This window comes from Oncorhynchus kisutch, linkage group LG30, assembly GCF_002021735.2.
Source record: "Oncorhynchus kisutch isolate 150728-3 linkage group LG30, Okis_V2, whole genome shotgun sequence".
Taxonomy (NCBI): domain Eukaryota; kingdom Metazoa; phylum Chordata; class Actinopteri; order Salmoniformes; family Salmonidae; genus Oncorhynchus; species Oncorhynchus kisutch.
Window position 1 is genome coordinate 10,122,975 of NC_034203.2, and position 21,208 is coordinate 10,144,182.

The window sequence follows — 21,208 nt, forward strand, 5'->3', positions numbered from 1 at the left end:
AATTCCTCAAATTAACATTTAACAAGGCACACCTGTTAATTGAAACGCATTCCATGTGACTACCTCATGAAGCTGGTCAGGGATTCCCCAATGCCCGACAGGATGCCCTGCGGAACACACACAATTACAGGAGAAGTAGGGTTAGCCCTATATTAGTTATGCCTACCCCTATACAGGGTGAAGTTACCTCTAGTTGAATGAGAACTTGTGTGAAAGACAAATATAATTATCAAGAATAGTATGAAAGAGCTAGCCTGTTTCCAGATCTGTTTGTGCTGTATAGCCACAATTAACCGGCCCCTACGGTCCTTGTCAATGGCCGTAGGATTTGGATATACCTTATATCATATGCAACACAAACAGATCAGGAACCAGGCTATGGTCACAATCTGAGCAGGATTCTTACCAGAATCTATGTGGCAAAGTTCCTGAGGGGAGATTCTGCTAGGGTTTCAGGATCCTGGTGCTTGCTGTCGATGTAATGTAAAAATTAGCACAAAACCAAATATTTGTATAACTAAACCAAGATAGAACACAGCTTGTCGATTCCAATGGGAACAAATGAGTCATAGTGGGCATACTAGAACAAGCAAGGAGGAGGGCAGAGCCAAGCACGCTCTAGCGATATCCAATCAGCATGTTCTAGTGACGGCTGCATATTTCCGTTAGGGAACGCCTACTCTGAAGTACGCGTGTGCAATAACTCACTTCGCCTTTGCACTCCTAAACCGCGCGATTTAATAAAAAACACTTTTGCAAAGGGTTAAGTCTACAAAACTTAGTCCGTTCTGTTCATAACAGATTTTAGTTTTGGGAACCGAAAACTGTATTGACATCAAATGTTTAGTTGATGAGAAGATTTGCAGAATGCCGGCCAAAATCCATCTCGTTCTATCGTCTCCCACTGCCCGCCAGTGGACTTCCACTCACTACCATATTTGGTAGTGAGTAGAAACGCCAACCGGATGCTTCACATTTATACGTCCAGAGAAATATCTGTCTCATTGTTCTATCTGTGACAAAACATTTTACCAGCATGGAGAACGAGCCACGAAAAAGAGTCGCTCGCTCTTCAAAACCAGGCAAAAGGGGTTTGTTTTTATAAGATATCATCAGAGCGGTATTAACATTGTGTTTAGATATTGTTGGGTCTCTGTGGGTCCTCAAAAAGTGATGGAAACGAAGCTATCGTTCTTTCAACTAACGTTACGGTTGTGTTTACGTAGCTCTAGCTAATTTAGCTAGCAAGCTGCAAATGCAACCATAGCATAACGTTAACTGGCTAACGTTACTTTTATGGGTAAATTACAGTATACAGCCAACTTCCTTATATGAGCACTGACACCTAATTTCACTTATTTGACAGATGGGAAGAGTGTAAAAGAAGCACAGGCCGCTGCAGAGGAAGCAAGAAGGTATTTAACGTTAGCCTGGGTACCAGTCTCTTATGCTAGTTACAGTGCCTTCAGAAAGTATTCATACCCCTTGACTTATTCCACTTTTTTTTGTGTGTTACAGCCTAAATTTGAAATGGATTAAATATGTTTTTCTTCTCAATCATCTAAACACTACTGCATAATGACAAAGTCAAAACATGTTTGTTTTTTACATTTTGTCAATTGTTTGAAAATGAAATACAGAAATATCTGTATATAAGTATTCCCACCCCCGAGTCAATACACATTAGAATCATCTTTGGCAACGATTACAGCTGTGAGTCTTTCTGGGTAAGTCTCTAAGAGCTTTGCACACCAGGATTGTACGATATTTGCACATTTTTCTTAAAAAAATTGTTCAAGCTCTGTCAAGTTGGTTGTTGATAATTGCTAAACAGCCATTTTCAAGCAGATTTATGTAAACTGTAACTAGGCCACTGAAGGACATTCAATGTCATCTTGATAAGCATTCCAGTGTGAATTTGGCCTTGTGTTTTAGGTTAATGTCCTGCTGGAAGGTGAATTTGTTCCCAGTGTCTGCTAGAAAGTAGACTGAACCAGGTTTTCCTTTAGGATTTTGCCTGTGCTTAGCACTATTGCGTTTCCCCTTCTTGATTTTATTTTTGTACTTTTTACCCCTTTTTCTCCCCAATTTTCGTGATATCCAATTGGTAGATACAGTCTTGTCCCATCGCTGCAACTCCCCTATGGACTCGGGAGATGCGAAGGTCGAGAGCCATGCGTCCTCCGCAACAAGACCCCGCCAAGCCGCACTGCTTCTTGACACACTAATCACTTAACCCAGAAGACAGCCGCACCAATGTGTTGGAGGAAACACCGTCCAGCTAGTGACCGAAGTCAGCTTGCAGGTGCCCGGCCAGTCTTAGACCGCGCTGCCACCCAGGAGGCAGTTTGTCCTTATTTTGAATTGAAGCTATACAGAGTTAGAATTCCAATTTTATCCTCCCAGAAGAGGCAGCATCTGTATTAGAGGTCGACCGATTATGATTTTTCAACGCCGATAACGATTTATTGGAGGACCCCCCCCCCCCCAAAAAAAAACGATACCGATTAATTTGCAATAATACAATTACTACAATCAATACTGAATTCAGTATTGTTGTAATTGTCATTATTACAAAGATTTTTTTTTTTTATCGGCTGATTAATCAGTAGCGCCTTTTTGGGTCCTCCAATAATCGGTGTCGGCGTTGAAAAATCATAATTGGTCGACCTCTAATACAGATGCTGCCTCTTCTGGTTAATATTGCCTGATTTCCGATTTGTTATGAAAACTTGAAATCTGACCTAATTAATCGGCCATTCCGATTAATCGGTCGAACTCTAATCTGTATTACAGCAAATAATATGGCTAAACGATGTACTGATAAAGGATAAACCAATTGTCTTGGAGAGAATGTATAAAAAAGGTATCATGTTATGAATGACATTGTAAACAACTAGGGTAGAATTATGTCATGCAACCAATTCATTCAGGTGTATGGAAATGCATGCTCAATTCAAAATTATAACCAACTCATCGCGGCCACAAAAATGGAAAAGGCAATTACTTAGAAAAAATAATTAATTATTTTGTCTGCAACCAATATTTTTTTTAAATAAATGGCTTAAAATGACTAATATAGATTGTAAAATGTATCAGTTTCACTTACGGTCTAGAGGGTTAACAACTATGCCACATAAAATTTATGGTTTTATGAACTGATATAAAAAGCAACAACCGATGAATCAATTATTATATAATTATATAATATTTTCACTACAAAAATAATGCTCAGTATATGGGGTGTTCAACAGTCAGACCGGTGCAGAGTCTGCCTTGTGGAACCAGAATCAATAGAGCATCTCTTTTGGTACTGTCCATCGCTGGCTTGTTTTTGGAGTCAGGTCCAGGAATGGTTGTTATGCCATAATATCAGGGTGTGTTTGGACCTGCAAACTGTATTGCTGGGGGAGTTGAACGACCACAGTCAGTCAACAAGAGATATTGTGCTCTTGGGTAAAAAAATATATATATATTTTTGGGGCAATTTCGGGCAGACATGTTGCAGATGGGGAGGTTCAAGTCCCTAATGAGACACCATGATATAATGGAGGGATGTATTGCAGAAGAAAATGGTAGAATGATGATTTACTGGGTAAGATGGGTTGATCTGTGGCTGTCTGACGGGTGGAATTGATATATACACGTGTAAAAATGTTGAGGTCCTCCAATCAGGGGTGAGCATGAGATTGTTGTATGTTTTGTTTTTCGTTATTTACAGTGCATACAGAAAGTATTCAGACCCCTTGACTTTTTCCACATTTTGTTACATTACAGCCTTAATCTAAAATGGATTAAATGGTTTTTTTTTCCCCTCGTCAATCTACACACAATACCCCATAATGATGGAGCAAAAACTGTTTTTTTAGAAATGTTTGCACATCTGAAATTTCACATACATACATTTTCAGACCCTTTACTCAGTACTTTGTTGAGGCACTTTTGGCAGTGATTACAGCCTCAAGTCTTCTTGGGTATGATGCTACAAGCTTGGCACACCTGTATTTGGAGAGTTTCTCATATTCTCTGCAGATCCTCTCAAGGTCTGTCACTGCACAGCTTTTTTCAGGTCTCTCCAGAGATGTTCGATCGGGTTCAAGTCTGGGCTCTGGCTGGGCCACTCGACTTTCAGAGACTTGTCCCGAAGTCACTCCTGCGTTGTCTTTGCTGTGTGCTTAGGGTCGTTGTCCTGTTGGAAGGTGAACCTTCGTCCCAGTCTGAAGTCCTGAGCGCTCTGGATCAGGTTTTCATCAAGGATCTCTCTGTACATTGCTGCGTTCATCTTTCTCTCGATCCTGACTAGTCTCCCAGTCCCTGAAAAACATCCCCACAGCATAATGCTTCCACCAACATGCTTCACCGTAGGGATGGTGCCAGGTTTCCTCCAGACGTGACACTTGGCTTTCAGGCCAAAGAGTTCAATCTTGGTTTCCTCAGACCAGTGAGTCTTGTTTCACATGGTCTGAGAGTCCTTTAGGTGCCTTTTGGCAAACTCCAAGTGAGCTGTCATGTGCCTTTTACTGAGGAGTGGCTTCTGTCTGGCCACTTTACCATAAAAGTCTGATTGGTGGGGTGCTGCAGAGATGGGAGAACCTTCCAGAAGGACAACCATCTCCACAGAGGAACTCTGGAGATCTGTCAGAGTGACCATCTGGTTCTTGTTCACCTCCCTGACCTAGGTTCTTCTCCCCGATTGCTCAGTTTGGCTGGGCTGCCAGCTCTAGGAAGAGTCTTGGTGCTTCCAAACTTCTTCCATTTAAGAATGATGGAGGCCACTGTGTTCTTGGGGACCTTCAATGATGCAGACATGTTTTGGTACCATTCCCTAGATCCAGCAATGTCCCTAATCCTTGCCGATGACAAGCATACTGATAACATGATGCATCCACCACTATGCTTGAAAATGTGAAGTGGTACTCTGTAATGTGTTGTATTGGATTTGCCCCAAACATAACACTTTGTATTCAGGACAATAACTTAATTGCTTTGTCACATTTTTTTCAGTATTACTTTAGTGCCTTGTTGCGAACAGGGTGCATGTTTTGGAATATTTTTATTCTGTACAGGCTTCCTTTTCACTCTGTCAATTAGGTTAGTATTGTGAAGTAACTACAATGTTGTTGATCCGTTCTCTCCTCCACAGCCATTAAATTCTTAACTGTTTTAAAGTCACCATTGGCCTCATGGTGAAATCCCTGAGCAGTTTCCTTCCTCTCCGGCAACTGAGTTAGGAAGGACGCCTGTATCTTTGTAGTGACTGGGTATATTGATACACCATCCAAAGTGTAATTAATAACTTCACCATGTTCAAAGAGATATTTAATGTCTGCTTTTTAAATTTTTTAACCATTAACCAGTAGGTGCCTTTTTTGTGGATGCATTGGAAAACCTCCCTGGTCTTTGTTTGAAATGAACTGCTCTACTGAGGGACCTTACAGGTGTGTTTGGGGTACTGAGATGAGGTAGTCGTTCAAAAATCATGTTAAACACTATTATTGCACAGTTAGTCCATGTAATTTATTATGCAAATGTTTACTCCTTAACTTATTTAGGCTTGCGATAACAAAGGGGTGGAATACTTATTGACTCAAGACATTTTCATCTTTTTAATTTGTAAACATTTCTAAAAACATAATTCCACTTCGACTTCCACTTGCCAGGACACAATCGCAATTGTACTTATTTTACGTTTAGGCTGTAACACAACAAAACGTGGGGGGGAAAGCGTGTGAGTACTTTCTGAAGACACTGAACAAACCACGCCTTGTCATGCCAAACAATTTGTCAATATGACACAGAGTACAAGGAGTGGAATGTTAGTGCAAACGGGTCTGGATTTCAGGCTAATGTGACATCAGTGGTTCCCAAACATATGAAGGTTGCTGTTGTCTTCATATTTTTGGGGGTTGAATGCCAATGTTTCTGGACTCCCATTTGTGAGCCGTGTTTGTCTCTGATATGTTCATACCCCCCCAATGCGTCTCTCTGACTGTGGCGCTGACCACGTAGAACCCCTGTCTCCCTAACCCCAGGAGAGAGGCCGTGAGGGAGACCCTGAGAGAAAAGCTGGATCTGGAGAAGAGGGCTCTGCAGGTGGTGGAGCGTCTCTTGGAGGACAGCGTAGCAGACGACTTCCTGGTTGACTGTGTGAGTACCGTGGAGGTCAATATGCTGTCTACCTCCTATGGTCCATGCTGCAGGGCGATCCGTGGGTAAGACTGTGACCACGAATGAATGAAGCACGCAGAGTTGGAGCGGTTCCAGTCTTGTGAATTAAAGAGGATCTGTGACCCCGTGGAAAGATTCACAGTCACTGTCCATAGATATCAGTTGGTGGAGGAGCACGGCATTGTTATTTTGAGGTGGTGTGGGGGCATCTGCCATGTGTTCATGATGTTCCTTTCAATGTCTTTGATTTTCAGGCAAGGTTGATCACTGCTGCCAATTACAAAGACACAGTTGAGGAGAGGTCCATTGTGAAGCTGTGCGGTTATCCTGTCTGTTCAAACAAACTGGGCAAGGTAAGGATTTGTGTATTTCTAAAGGGCTTTACCTTTTTACTTGCCTTCCAGTTCATGATTGGTCAAAACTAACTTATATCAGGTATTTGTTTTACTAGGTCTCCACTCAACAGTTCAAAATTTCCACCAAAACCAATAAAGTATATGACATCACGGAACGCAAGGTAAGTGCTCAGTCAGACACAGAGTCAGATACTTTGCTGTGTTGTGCCCAGCACTGCGAAAGAACGTGACTGACGTAAGACCGAAACGCGGCCCTTTCCCTCTCTGACCCAGAGCTTCTGCAGTAACTTCTGCTACAAAGCCTCCAAGTCCTTTGAGCTGCAGATATCAAAGAGCCCTCTGTGGCTGAGGCATCACGAGAGGTAAGCCTGCACTGTTTTACTTCAGCATATATATATATATATATATATATATATATATATATCAGTGCTGAGGTAGGCAGCCATTTTTCTTTAGGTCCAAATTTGACCTAAATGTTAACTCCTCTCGTCATTTGCAGCCCCCCAGATGTGAAATTAATGAAGAAAGGAGATGGGTAAGTACATAACTTTTTCGAACAATGTCATTCGGTCTGGATGAATTGATACAATGTGGAGCTGTCATTCAACTGATTTAGAAGGTTTGGATGGATAGGTATCGATCTATTTATAAAATCCATTCTTCAATCGTTTACGGCATAAAAATGCAGTATTTCGCAGACTGTGAACATAATTATTTTTTTTTACTACGGAACCATTGTTATATCGATTGATTTGCTTGACTGACTGACTTTCCCTGGATTCCCTCCCCCTCTGTTTAGCGGTTGCACCGGAGAGGAGGTGAGGCTGGCTGAGAGGCGTCTCAGAGAGGACGATGTGGAGAACCCCCTTCCCTTGGACTTCGTGTCCCCCGAGGCCCCAGAGGACCCCAGGCGCTCCCCTACAGCCGGCCACAGCGACGACAGCGACGCAGAACACGACTTTGTCTCAAGCGTGGTCTCCCAGCGACGGGGACCCAGGGTGCACTGGGGCGATCTGCCCAAGCGCGCCGCCGAAGGGGAGGGTAGGGAACCTGGAGAGGGGGAGGACAGGGAGAGAAGGTCGGGAGGGAAGGACACAACGGTGCCCAAGCAAATACAAACAAACGAGGTGGAAGACAAGGAGGAGAACACAGAAGAATCACAGAAAGCACAAAGGAAGCCAAGCAATGGGACAGATGGACGCCAACAGCACACCACAGATACGAACCACCAGAGTGAGCAGCAATCTTTCCTGGGAGAGAGAGGGTCGCCAGAGGGCCAGTCTATGGAGGAAGCTGCAGAGCTATTGAGCCAAGTTACAATACAGGATCGAGACCCAGCCACAGCTACGTCTTCTGCACTAACAGCCTACAGTGTACAGAATCAAGAACCAGCTCCAAACCCCAGTCCACAGGGGGACCCAGCACAGCCCACCCAGCCTGGCATCAACATCACCCAGGTGGGCATGAGCAGAAGGGGAGCCCGGGGGCTCCTCAAGGGCCACGAAGCCGGGACTAAACCTGTCTCGGTCCGGCTGAACCTTCTAGAAGGCCTAAGGAGGACCTTCACTGAATGGATGACTGAGGAGACTATGAAGTTCCTATATGGCCCAGACCACTTTAGTAAAACACTGATAGAAACAAAGAAGGAGGAGGAAGAGGAGCTAGATGAAGATGACTTGGAGGACATTGTGAAGGATGGTGGGGAGGGACGTGAGACTGACTCCCAAGGGGGTCCAGGAAGGCCCTTGGCCCCGGCCCCAGACTACGACACCCTACGCAGGGAGACAGAGGAGATGGGGCTGAGGGTGAGGGAGTTCTACGAAGGGACGAAGGAAGTCCAGCGGGTGTCAGGGAAACAACATGCCAGAGGCGGAGACTCAGAGGTGAGTGGGGGAGGAGTGTATTGTAGCAACTGCCAGTGTACAGATGGGGGCACTCTGTATAAGCATTGGAGAGATGTGACATGAAACTATCTCCTGTCTGTCGTCCTGTCTCTCTCCCTGTGTCTGTCTGTCTCTGTGTGTCTGTCTGTCTCACTCACTCATTTTATTCCTGTCCTCCTCTCCAGAACCAGGGTGGGGCACTCCCGTTGGTTGACTCCCATGCCCAGCACCTCATCCAGAAACGGATTACAGTGGAGAAGCTCACTAAAGGGTGTGTGTGTGTGTGTAAAAACACTGCAACGGTTTTCAAAGTGCAAAGAACTGGGTTTCTGTGATGAATATATGGTCACCCGATGTGCTGACAATTGACAAACAGCAATATTACAGAAGCATTGAAGAGGACTGGCTCAGTCTTTAAGCTTGGCGAATTTAACTTAGCGTCTCCTCATATGAAGAAAGTAAACAAAGTTGTTCTGTCTGTTTCTCTTTGCGGTCCGAAGCCTGAGAGACATCGTGGGTCCTCTGCGTCTCACCATGACTGACGTCTCCAGTGACCTCAACAGGCTGGTCAGAACCTTCAGGTCAGCGCCGGTGTGAACTTTTTAACACACCTTCTACAACGTCCCCAGACTGCGTCTGGGAGACTGGAACGTTGTACAGTCAGTATTTTACCTGGGCATGTATTCATAACCCGTAACAAAGTAGAAGTGCTGATCTAGGATCAGTTTTGCTCTTTTAGATCATAATGAATAAGATGACATGACATGGGGGGGCTGTTCCTAGATCAGCACTCCAACTATGAGACACACGGTATTTATGGAGAAGTTATGTGGTATCAAGGCTTCCACGAACTGCGTTGACTTTCTGGGGAGCACCAAATGGGCCAGAAATTAACTCTGCTCCTGTCGTGGGCACTAACTAGGGTCGGATTGGCTGATTTTTAGGTGCAGTCAACAGGAAGCAGTGATTGGCAGAGTGCTATTGACTTCCTGTAGCTCAGAGATTTTTGTCTTTTTGAATAGCATACCACTTGTCACACCTTTAGTGAGATGCCTGTTTCCAGGAATTCACCACTAGCTCCTGAGTCCTGCAGGCCCCCTGAGCTCCAACAACAAACTGTCATATCGAACAACTATAATTGTTTTGTCTGTATGATTTTGTCTCTGACATATGGTTGAACTGGTGATTTGGACTGTCAAGTTGAAGGAAAGGCCAGATATTTCTCGACTTTGTTTTTATTTTATTTCATGGAGAATCATAGTGTTGTCAGGCCTAATGGCAGTACTCATTTCTTTCAGCTTCTCAAAACCTGTGCTGTTTTATAGATGATTTATTTTACTATATTGTCTCCTTTATTTCCATGGCAGGTTTACAAACACCAACATCATCCACAAAGGCCCAGAGTGGACCCTGATTGCAGTGGTGCTCCTCCATTTGTAAGTGCATCATCCCGTGTTTGTCCTGTTGCAGGAACAGCTGGAGAGCCTAGGATCAGTACAGAGGAAACCAGGGAGGGAGAGAGAAATCCCTGGAGGAACACCCTCTCAACAAACTCTACCTAGAGGGATTTATCTGTGTGTGTGTGTCCAGGGTGCACTGCAGAGAAGTGTGTGTGTGTGTGTGTGTGTTATTTTGGATGTCCTCTTTGATAGATCGCAAACAAACTGGAAGTCAACCTGTTAAAAAGTATGATTTCATTTATCAACATATGCATAGAATGTGTACATTATTCTGAAAAACGCATACACAGGCCCTCATAGAGTCAGCAATGCAGAGGTTTACATGTGTGCGCCTGCATGTTTATGGTGGTCTTTGATATTTACACACACACATTGCGGTATACAGTATATGGCACTCTCTGGTTTATGTGTGTGGCATCTCCAATCTACAGTGTTTGTGTTCCCTTGCGTTGTGTGCCCTGTGCCAGATGGCGTGCGTGTGTGTGTGTGTGTGTGTGTGCGCGCGCCACTTCCCCAGGCAGGGCGTTAGCAGGCGCTGTGTGGGACAGTTCCATGCTGCTCCCGTTTGTGTACACACAGACACCTCTCTGCCTTAACTCATCCACCTGGTCCCCCCCCCCCCCCCCCCCCCCCAGCCAGGGACAACACACACACAGGCAGGCCCTGGGAAACATTCCACCCCATCCCTAGCAGACCCGCTGTGTGCACCCCCCCCCCAGAGATGAGAGATTTTATAGCCTTGATTTTATAGAGGTCAAAATAAATGGGGGGGCTGCCGTCTCTATCTAATATTACCTGATCTACTAAAGTGGTCTTGATCCAGTCCTGTAGTCGCTGACTAGTAAAGCAACACGCCCTATCGAGTAAGATGCTGACGAAACTGACGGCTCTCACAACGATTTGAAAGTGGCGCTGCTCTCAGGCGCAGTTTGGTTTCGACTGACTCACAATCTCTGTTACTTAGCCCTGAGCATTAAGACGCGGTCGTAATAAGACGCCTACGAGAGAGACTCTTATGAACAAGTAAAATAATGACGGCATTTTGGAAAGTTGTGGGACGTTCATTCGGTCTTAGACGGATGTCCCTTCCTTTGATTGCTCGGGATCCTCCTTCCCGACAAGTTGGCCCTGCGTTGTGCTATAAGCTCACCGTAAAGCATTATACCTGTTCACAAGGCAATGCGGGGGATTTCCAGTCGCTCCCAAATCCTGGTCAATGTGCCCTTTAAACTTTGAAAAACGTGCATTTCGCTGTTGATGAGATTTCTGAAAATGGTCAAGTTAGCCGTTACTGCCATCTAGAAGTCTTGTACTTAATTACTTCTTTACTACAGAGGCCTTCGTTTTTTTTTCCTGACCGTGTTGTTTGTTTTGCAGGTTATCAGAGGTGTCCCCAGTGGTGCGGGAGGCCCTGGAGAGGCCGGCCTCAGTCGATTACCTCTCTATTCTGATGCAGGAGCTCCCACTGCTGGACCGGGACCTGCAGAGCCTGGTCCAGCTACTCAGAACCGCAGAGCTCTGTCCACACGAGCACACAGAGAAACGACAGACAAATCAATGAAAGTCTATTCTTCTTCTGGACAACATTGTCCCCTATTATAAGAACTGCGGGGGAAGGGAGACGTCCAGTTATCCTTTTTATTTATTTTGGTTGCTTTTTCGGTTTTGTTGATTTTCTATTTGTTCATTGATTGTGTTCTGTTATTGAGAATTAAGAGTCAAATAATGACTTTCGGGCAATGTACAGTGCTTGATGTTGTTGTAGTTCCCTGAAATGAAGACCGTGTAGGCATACCGTATCACTGACAAGGCTAGTTTTCAAACATAAATTCTTACACTAGTGCAAGGTTGAGTGAATCTGATGCTGTAAATGTCTAAATCAAATCTTTAAAGTTTACAAGCCTCCAATGTTTAACCCTGTGCCTCTATACAACCAAATAAAATCACACTCAGGTTTTACACTTTGTCTAAAAACGTCATGTGTTGTCGACTATGTTGCCTAACTGTAAGAGGATGGTGCAATACAAGTGATGCTGTTTCTCCCAACTTCCTTAACATGAAGTTTATGGCAGTGTAATCTCATTTGTTCCGAGTGTGTTAACAAAGCGTGTGTCTAATATTTGGTTTGGGCCAGGTAGTGCGCACGAATGGGAAATGAACGTGAATAATATTATTAGGATCATACAGATGTAGCCTAGTAGTTCTGAAGCATTTTGCTTGTAGGCCTTGAGTAAAATATGTTCATTTCGTTGGTGTGAGTTTATTCATTTTTTTTCCCTTGCTCATTTCAAGAATGTGTTGACACAGAAGGTTTAAACAATTGACAATTCCACTGCACCACCTTCATTCAACTCACTGACAGGCCTACTATCCATTTAAGAATATATTTTAGCATGTTTGGTTTAGAGTGCTGCACTTTAGAACTTAAGCCTTTTTATGTTTTACAAATGATAAGGGGCCATTAAAAATGTATATTGGATTTTGTTACATTAAAAATTAGTGTGACAGTGTTATAATTTAAGCTGGAATAGAATGGGCATTGATTAATATGACATTTTCACAAATAGCCTACTAAGCATGAAATTGCTGAGTAGTATTGCATTTAATCGTTTTCTTCTGCCAGGGAAAAAAACAAAAGATTAAGCACAAATATAAATATGCCTAGTTGGGCATCACAACCAACACTTCTAAATCATGTATTTTGTGTTGTGTAAAATGCTAAAGACAATTTGGCCTATAACAATATTAGTATTGCATAAATGTATTTTGAAATTGACATAATTGCATATACTATTAAAATGAATTCGTTAATCCTTCCTCTGAAATTTGACATTTACTTCCATATTAGCCTATTTTCTTCTCAATCCTCCAGCACAATTTTTGCTGTTCGCGGTTTTTCATTTAAATGCATGTTGTGTGTCTTTGTGCCTCCTCAGATCCACTTTCCGTTGGAATCCCTTGACGCAGAGGTCGCAGCAGAACGGTTTATAGCCCGTGTGCTTGCGGCTGTGCGTGATGAGGTTGGAGCTCTGACTGAAGGCCTTCCCGCATACCTGGCACTTGTGCGGTTTCTCACCTGATAATGTAAACAAACAAGTTTCATTATGAAAGTGTCCATTTGAGCTCTCCATATTGATGTGCTGTTATTCTTCTCGTAATTGTCTGACTTAGAAACTTAATATGTTAACTTTTTGTTTGGTTGACCACTTTTGAATAATTGGCTAATACAAACCCGTGTATATCATTTTTTTAAATAATGAACGTGTGGTGGGAGCGTAATCTCTCACCTGTATGGATGAAGGTGTGTTTCTTCATGTCCGACTTCTGATGGAATCTCTTACCGCAGTACTGACAGGGGTAGGGGCGTGTGTCCGAGTGGATGAGCAGGTGCGTGGACAGCGTGGACGATCGCTTGAAGCTTTTGCAACAGATTTTGCAGTCGAAGCTCCTCTCCTGAGAATCGGGTAAAATGTGAGAAAGTCAAGTATATGTGAGTGCGACTTGTTGCCATCTACAATTTAGGTTTCGTTCACGTATTTTTTTTTTTTAGCAAATACGGAGGCATTTGAGCCCTAATTACCTGTGAGTGAACGGCTTTATGTTGTTCCAAGCTCACTGCGTGCCCAAATGTTTTCCAACACATTCCACAGGTGAAGGGTCGTGCTCCGCTGTGCGACCGACGGACGTGAACTTCCAACCCGTGCGGTGTCGAGAAGACCTTTTGGAGAAGATGAAAGCGATCCTAGTTACTAGCCTACCAGATTGATGCCGAATGTGTTTATTAGTGGAAACCATCTCATTCAAATCGAACAATTTACCTTAGTGTGCATTTAAGGTGGAGGAGTATGGATAGGCTTACCTTGCAACACTTAATGCATTTGTACGATCTGCTTGGCTCTATACGGGAACAGATGAGATCGGATTCAGACTTGATCTTAGAGACCTTGAGGTCCGAGTATAATTGGTCGGCGTCCCACATTTTATAGGTAGGGAACACCGTAGACCCAAAGTCCCGGTAAAATCCTGTGTGCGGGCCCCGCTGTGAGTAAATGGGGGAGTTGGAGGCACCATCCTCGGATCCATCGATACCCATCTGTGTGTCAGGCTCCAGAGTTGTGGAGAGATTCTGTTGGTATGTTCGCTGCATAAGGTGCCTGAGCTTGGAACCAGAGTAGGTAGTCCATGCGTAAGGGCGGAATGGAATGGCGAAAGGTTGAGCGTTGTCTACTGACGGAGTGAGACATTGTTCCGAATCTGGAAAACATTTGGACTATATGAGTCGTCACGTTTCCATATACTGTTTACAAAAAATAGCCAATAATGACTCAATAATACACCCTTTTAATATGCAGGTAAAACCCCATGGGGCAGGATGAAAAGTGATAAATATTAAAAGCTGAGGGACATTCTCAGATAACCATGTTTGGAGATGCATTGCGCATATGCGTAATGGTGACCAAGGACAGAGCAAAGATAGACATCAGAACAAACTGTAAATACAGACCTTGTGGGCGCCAGTAGTAGTCATAGTCCGGGAAGCGGTTGCCCTCGTGGCTCAGCGGGGAGATGGATAACAGGTCAGCCGTGCGCACTAGATAGGACTCGGGGGAGCGCTTGCCATGGTTATGAGCATCCTGCGCGTCACAGCTCCCCTCAACCTGCGGTTTGCGCTCTACAGTCTCAGAGAAAGCCAAGATTAGCACTTAATTCAAGCTCATAATATCCGTCTCAGATTTATATTGTAGTTGTGAATTCTAAAGTGAAACATAATACCTTCCACGCGAATTTAGTGAAATGAGAAACGTATCATTACAGGTAGGTTTTTTAAAACAAACGTAGGCTAATTATTCCTTGTGTGCGTAAAGGCTCGTGGATAACAATTACGCATGACATTTATTCAAAGCACTGCAACATCATAAATGGACGCACCTGCGCATATAAGGGATACATTAGTATCCAGTTTTATGTACTCATCATCCAGGTATCGGGGTTGGTGGTAGCTATGTGCCCGTTTACTCTTCACCAAAAATGACCTCGGCATGGTTACTATTCGCTGCGTGACTCTCAAGGTCCCTGGTCACTTGTGATGACATCCTCTCCGTCCACACCGCCTATTTTATCTCCGGAAAGATTTGAACACCATTGGTTGAAAAGGGACGTGCGCGTTTACAAGGTTTTGTGAGCATGTGAGGCAGGTGGCCAAAGGGACCACTGCGCCCCCCCCCCCCCCCCCGGTCTCCGTTTGTGATTGTAAACCACAATTTATTATATTTTCTAAAATATAATTTAGAGAACACATAGTTATTTCCTTTAATGGCAGGTGACATTTGCGTTGGTTCCGAATCAGATGACATGATCGTATTTGGTTTATATTTTACCGTGGTTGACGGGTTAAAATGGGTATAAACTTACTGGAACTTTCCCTTGACTAGGCTATAATGTGGAATATTTAGACTATTTGTGACTTTTAAGCCCCCAACCCTCCCTTCTTCATGGCCCATGCAACAAGGCTCATGACGATGTAAACGGATCCTGCGGTACCTCATCTCATCAGAGCTCACCGGCTATGATATCCCGTTAATGACGCACTCCATGTAGCAGCCTGCAGATGCGGACATGAGGTATCCCTTACAAGAGCCTTGTCAGTTAACGTGCTGGCTCATTCATCCAGATACATTTGGACGAAGTTATTGGATCTATCATATCGAACGCTTGGGAATATAAGGTTCTATCTGCAAAAAGATGACTCTGAGATTATTGACTTTAAAGTTCCCGAAACCTCATTGGTTTGAATAGTGTGAGCCATTTTTAAAAATCTTGTATTATTTTTTAACTTAACATTAAATTGGCGTATTTAGAGTACTATATAGGTAGAGAACATTGAACAAAACAAGGCTAAGTCAATAACTAAATGTCCTCTCAAGCTCTTAATATTCAAATGCCAATGTATGGCAAGGCTCAATTATGATTTCAGTAGGATCTCCCTGATAAAACAAAAGTCGGAGTGAACTGAGATGTTGTCATTTTGCCTATTTCAGACATCAGAACGCTTCAAATGAAACCATTGCGAGGAATTTCGTGTTCAAGATTGCCTTAAAGCAAAGTGATATCGATTTCTCGGCCATGAAATAACGTTGTTGGTTGTACCTGTAGAACAACTTGAGAAAGGTGAAGTTGGAACATATGCTCGATACCCAACAGCCGAAATTGCTTAACCGCTCTTAGATTATTATATTTCTTTTGACAGGGCAATTAGAGTTACAAATAACATCTCCCACAGTGTAACGGGTTTCTTCCTGGGAAGGAGAGGAGGACCAAAACGCAGTGTGGTTGAAGTTCACGGTTCTTTAATAAGAGAACAAACTACAAAAAAAGAAACGTGGGCAGCTCCGGACTGAGGGGCAGCTCGGGACTGAGGGGCAGCTCCGGACTGAGGGGCAGCTCCGGACTGAGGGGCAGCTCCGGACTGGCTGATGACTCTGGCGGATCCTTGCTGAATGGCGGCTCTGGCGGATCCTGGCTGAATGGCGGCTCTGGCGGATCCTGGCTGACTGGCGGCTTTGGCGGCTCTGGCGGATCCTGGCTGACTGGCGGCTCTGGCGGATCCTGGCGGCTCTGGAAGATCCTGGCTGACTGGCGGCTCTGGAAGATCCTGGCTGACTGGCGGCTCCCTGCAGACTGGCGGCTCCCTGCAGACTGGCGGCTCTGGTGGCTCCCTGCAGACTGGCGGCTCTGGCGGCTCCCTGCAGACTGGCGGCTCTGGCGGCTCCCTGCAGACTGGCGGCTCTGGCGGCTCCCTGCAGACTGGCGGGAGACTCTAGCAGCTCTGGACAGGCGGGAGACTCTAGCAGCTCTGGACAGGCGGGAGACTCTAGCAGCTCTGGACAGGCGGGAGACTCTAGCAGCTCTGGACAGGCGGGAGACTCTAGCAGCTCTGGACAGGCGGGAGACTCTAGCAGCTCTGGACAGGCGAGGCGCACTGTAGGCCTGGTACGTGGTGCCGGCACTGGTGGTACTGGGCCGAGGACACGCACCTCAGGGCGAGTGCGGGGAGCTGCCAACGGAGGGCTGATGCGTGGAGGTGGTACTGGATAGACCAGACCGTGCTGGCGCACTGGAGCTCTTGAGCACCGAGCCTGCCCAATCTTACCTGGTTGAATGCTCCCGGTCGCCCTGCGGCGAGGTGGAATAGCCCGCATTGGGCTGTGCAGGCGAACCAGGGACACCATGCGCAAGGCTGGTGCCATGTACGCTGGACCAAGGAGACACACTGGAGACCAGATGCGTAGAGCCGGCTTCATGGCACCTGGCTCGATGCCCACTCTAGCCCGGCCGATCCGAGGAGCTGGTATGTACCGCACCGGGCTATGCACCCGCACTGGGGACACCGTGCGCTCCATAGCATAACACGGTGCCTGCCCGGTCTCTCTCGCCCTCCGGTAAGCACAGGACGTTGGCGCAGGTCTCCTACCTGGCTTCGCCACAATTCCTGTGTGCCCCCCCCAAGACATTTTTGGGGATGACTCTCGGGCTTCCATCCACGCCGCCGTGCTGCCTCCTCATATCAGCGCCTCTCCGCCTTCGCTGCCTCCAGCTCTTCTTTAGGGCGGCGATAATCTCCTGGCTGTGCCCAGGGTCCTTTCCCGTCTAGGATCTCCTCCCAAGTCCATTTTTCCAAATAGTGCTGCCTCTCTTGCTGTTGCTGCTTTTCACCACGCCGCTTGGTCCTGTGTTGGTGGGTGGTTCTGTAATGGCTTTCTTCCTGGGAAGGAGAGGGGGACCAAAACGCAGCGTGGTTGAAGTTCATGGTTCTTTAATAAAGGGACACTTAACATGAACAAACTACAAAACCGAAACAGCCCTATCTGGTGCATAAAACACAAAGACAGGGAACAACCACCCACAAAACCCAACACCAAACAGGCTACCTAAATATGGTTCCCAATCAGAGACAATGACTAACACCTGCCTCTGATTGAGAACCATATCAGGCCAAACATAGAAATAGACAAACTAGACACACAACATTGAATGCCCACCCAGCTCACGTCCTGACCAACACTAAAGCAAGGAAAGCACAAAAGAACTAGGATCAGAACGTGACACACAGCCTACATTGCAACTTTAATTAATTGATCATCTCTTATGCGTACCATATTTCCTCCACAAAAAGTAATTTCATTCTTTACCCTAAAACATTTGACACTCAACCACGTACACATAGAGGCATTAACAGTTATTATATTATTAAACTTGTCAAGAAACAAAACGACTTCAGTCACATTTCCAAAATATATAATATGTGTTATTTCATGTCTAATGCATGGAGACCTCCAACTGCTCTTAAACGCTAGTAAAACGCGCCTCTCCGCCTAGTAAAACGCTAGTAAGACCAAATGCATGCAACCGGTCGCTGCCTGCACCCGCATGCCCGACTAGCATCAACACCCTGGATGGTTCCGACCTAGAATATGTGGACGTCTATAAGTACCTAGGTGTCTGGCTAGACTGCAAACTCTCCTTCCAGACTCATATCAAACATCTCCAATCGAAAATTAAATCAAGAGTCGGCTTTCTATTCCGCAACAAAGCCTCCTTCACTCACGCCACCCTTTAATAAAAAAATTATTAAAAATATTTACCGATCCTCGACTTCGGCGATGTCATCTACAAAATGGCTTCCAACACTCTACTCAGCAAACTGGATGCAGTCTATCACAGTGCCATCCGTTTTGTCACTAAAGCACCTTATACCACCCACCACTGCGACTTGTATGCTCTAGTCGGCTGGCCCTCGCTACATATTCGTCGCCAGACCCACTGGCTCCAGGTCATCTACAAGTCCATGCTAGGTAAAGCTCCGCCTTATCTCAGCTCACTGGTCACGATGGCAACACCCATCCGTAGCACGCGCTCCAGCAGGTGTATCTCACTGATCATCACTAAAGCCAACACCTCATTTGGCCGCCTTTCGTTCCAGTACTCTGCTGCCTGTGACTGGAACGAATTGCAAAAATCGCTGAAATTTGAGACTTTTATCTCCCTCACCAACTTCAAACATCAGCTATCTGAGCAGCTAACCGATCGCTGCAGCTGTACATAGTCTATCGGTAAATAGCCCACCCATTTTTACCTACCTCATCCCCATACTGTTTTTATTTATTTACTTTTTGCACACCAATATCTCTACCTGTACATGACCATCTGATCATTCATCACTCCAGTGTTAATCTGCAAAATTGTAAATTGTAATTATTTGCCTACCTCCTCATGCCTTTTGCACACATTGTATATAGACTCCCCCTTTGTTTTCTACTGTGTTATTGACTTGTCTGCTCACACTGCTATGCTTTATCTTGGCCAGGTCGCAGTTGCAAATGAGAACTTGTTCTCAACTAGCCTACCTGGTTAAATAAAGGTGAAATAAAAAAATTATTAAAAATATTTAAAAAACCTTACTGTACACACTATTCACATAGACTCAGCTCACAGCGCCCCTCCTCTCTCATCTGAACATAGCGGCTGTCATGACACTTAATTAACTGAGAACTTCATGAAAGTCCGATTTTTTTTCACAATTTTCAGCAGATAGACATTGATTATTTAGCCTTATCGCTAATAGCCATGACATAAAGTCTATTGTAATCATTTGTACACCTATTTCAATTGGCCTACCTTGTTTGAAAATCAAGTCATATAAAATGGCTTTAACAAATTTGATTTAGTGCTATAGCAAGGTTATGAATCCTCTTTCATTACCAACAACTCCCAATGAATCATAATTTTAAAATTCCCACAGAGAAACCATGCTCCAAGTCATATCCCAATTTGACTCTGTTTGTCTATTTACAGCTCAAGGTGGGGCTGTGCGTTTGTAATTATGTTTCCAATATTAGACCTAGCCTGGCTAGACTCGTCCTTAGCCGTGACAGTGCCACTGCCCACACAGAAGCTGTGTCATTTCAGACAGGTCCTACACATTCCTTTAAATGGATCTCATATCCATTCATTATCTGTACTATTTGTGTACTTAATTGACCAGGCATCTTGACTGAAATGAATAGCCCATTGTTGTCTTCTCTCCTGTTTTTCACTCTTCCTACAGGTGGCAGTTCACGGGCATGAGGGCTTCCACTGTTAGAGCCAGAAGGACTGTCACTGGTTCCACCCATGCCTACTCTTACACACAGAGCAGGGCAATTGTGGCCTTCATTATTTCCCTTTATGGATTTGATATCAGACCTAGGTTCAAATCATTTAGTTGGCTTGATTGAGCTTGCCTGGTGAAATGGAACCAACGGAATAGACCCGGGTGCAAACCTCGCCCATCTGGCACTCCAGACAGACTTAATCAAACACCCAAAAGACTTGAAAGAAAACATATCAACTACTATTTGAACCCGGGTCTGTGAAATCTGTTTAATCTAAAGAGTTTTTTGTTCCCCTGAAGTTTTATCTGCATCCAGAATATCTGGAGGGAAATATCCCACACCCGTTCCCTTTCCTCAGCAGAGGATTTACCTATATGTGCCTTTTAGGGTCTTGAGAATGAGACTGATTGAACAAATAGCTTGACATGTACAGTTCTGCACAGACTTAACATGGCATTGCACAAAAAATACACAAGATCAGAGCATCAAATACACTAAGCCCCACACTCTGTCTAGTCTATAATAACAACCATATCAGCCATATAAAAAATTAAATGGGCACAATTTCACAAATCTCTTTCTGTCCTTACAGTCAATATGAATCACACTACATTGACGAAAACACAGAGTAGACTGACCTTGTGCAGTGTTGCAGAGTGATACACTACCTAAGGTATGTGGACAGCCCATCAAATTAGTGGATTCGGCTATTTCAGCCACACCCGTTGCTGACAGGTGTATGAAATTGAACGCACAGCCATGCAATCTCCATAGACAAATGTTGGCAGTAAAGTAGCCCATACTGAAGAGCTCAGTGACTTTCAACATGGCACTGTCATGCCAACTTTCCAACAAGTCAGTTCGTCAAATTTCTGCCCTGCTAGAGCTGTCACGGTCAACTCTAAGTGCTGTTATTGTGAAGTGGAAACGTCTAGGAGTAACCGGCTCAGCCACGAAGTGGTAGGCCACACGGGACCTACTAGTGCTGAAGCGTGTAAAAATGGTCTGTCCTTGGTTGCAACACTCACTACCGAATTCAGCACAATAACTATTCGTCAGGAGCTTCATGAAATGGGTTTCCATGGCTGAGCAGCCTCACACAAGACTAAGATCACCATGCGTAACGCCAAGCGTTGGCTGGAGTGGGGTAAAGTTCGCTGCCATTGGACTCTGGAGCAGTGAAAATGTGT

The 21,208-nt window shown here is 44.8% G+C and overlaps 2 protein-coding genes across 2 annotated transcripts; one reads left to right on the top strand and one right to left on the bottom strand.

Moving 5' to 3' along the window:
• Positions 1-683: 683 nt before the first annotated feature.
• On the top strand, positions 684-12,683 carry rpap2 (RNA polymerase II associated protein 2). Its single transcript, XM_020467637.2, has 12 exons — positions 684-1,091; positions 1,367-1,415; positions 6,033-6,147; positions 6,423-6,521; positions 6,620-6,685; positions 6,798-6,886; positions 7,024-7,059; positions 7,324-8,407; positions 8,593-8,678; positions 8,908-8,988; positions 9,775-9,843; positions 11,245-12,683. The coding sequence occupies exons 1-12, from the start codon at positions 1,037-1,039 to the stop codon at positions 11,426-11,428; spliced, it is 2,013 nt and encodes a 670-aa protein (XP_020323226.1). The 5' UTR covers positions 684-1,036; the 3' UTR covers positions 11,429-12,683.
• LOC109875407 (zinc finger protein Gfi-1-like) lies at positions 12,677-14,908 on the bottom strand. The gene is made up of 6 exons (XM_020467750.2): positions 14,797-14,908; positions 14,372-14,539; positions 13,727-14,121; positions 13,448-13,585; positions 13,155-13,320; positions 12,677-12,943 (listed from the first exon to the last, which is right to left on the bottom strand). The coding sequence occupies exons 1-6, from the start codon at positions 14,906-14,908 to the stop codon at positions 12,765-12,767; spliced, it is 1,158 nt and encodes a 385-aa protein (XP_020323339.1). The 3' UTR covers positions 12,677-12,764.
• Positions 14,909-21,208: the final 6,300 nt, after the last annotated feature.

Coding starts and splice junctions, on each gene's coding strand:
- LOC109875407 (XM_020467750.2), bottom strand. CDS start 14,908: ATGCCGAGGTCATTTTTGGTGAAGAGTAAACGGGCACATAGCTACCAC. Junction 13,321..13,447: donor ATAAAGCCGTTCACTCACAG/GTAATTAGGGCT, acceptor CCCGATTCTCAG/GAGAGGAGCTTCGACTGCAA. Junction 12,944..13,154: donor ACACACCTTCATCCATACAG/GTGAGAGATTAC, acceptor TTACATTATCAG/GTGAGAAACCGCACAAGTGC.
- rpap2 (XM_020467637.2), top strand. CDS start 1,037: ATGGAGAACGAGCCACGAAAAAGAGTCGCTCGCTCTTCAAAACCAGGC. Junction 8,408..8,592: donor CCAGAGGCGGAGACTCAGAG/GTGAGTGGGGGA, acceptor CCTCCTCTCCAG/AACCAGGGTGGGGCACTCCC. Junction 8,989..9,774: donor AGGCTGGTCAGAACCTTCAG/GTCAGCGCCGGT, acceptor TTTCCATGGCAG/GTTTACAAACACCAACATCA.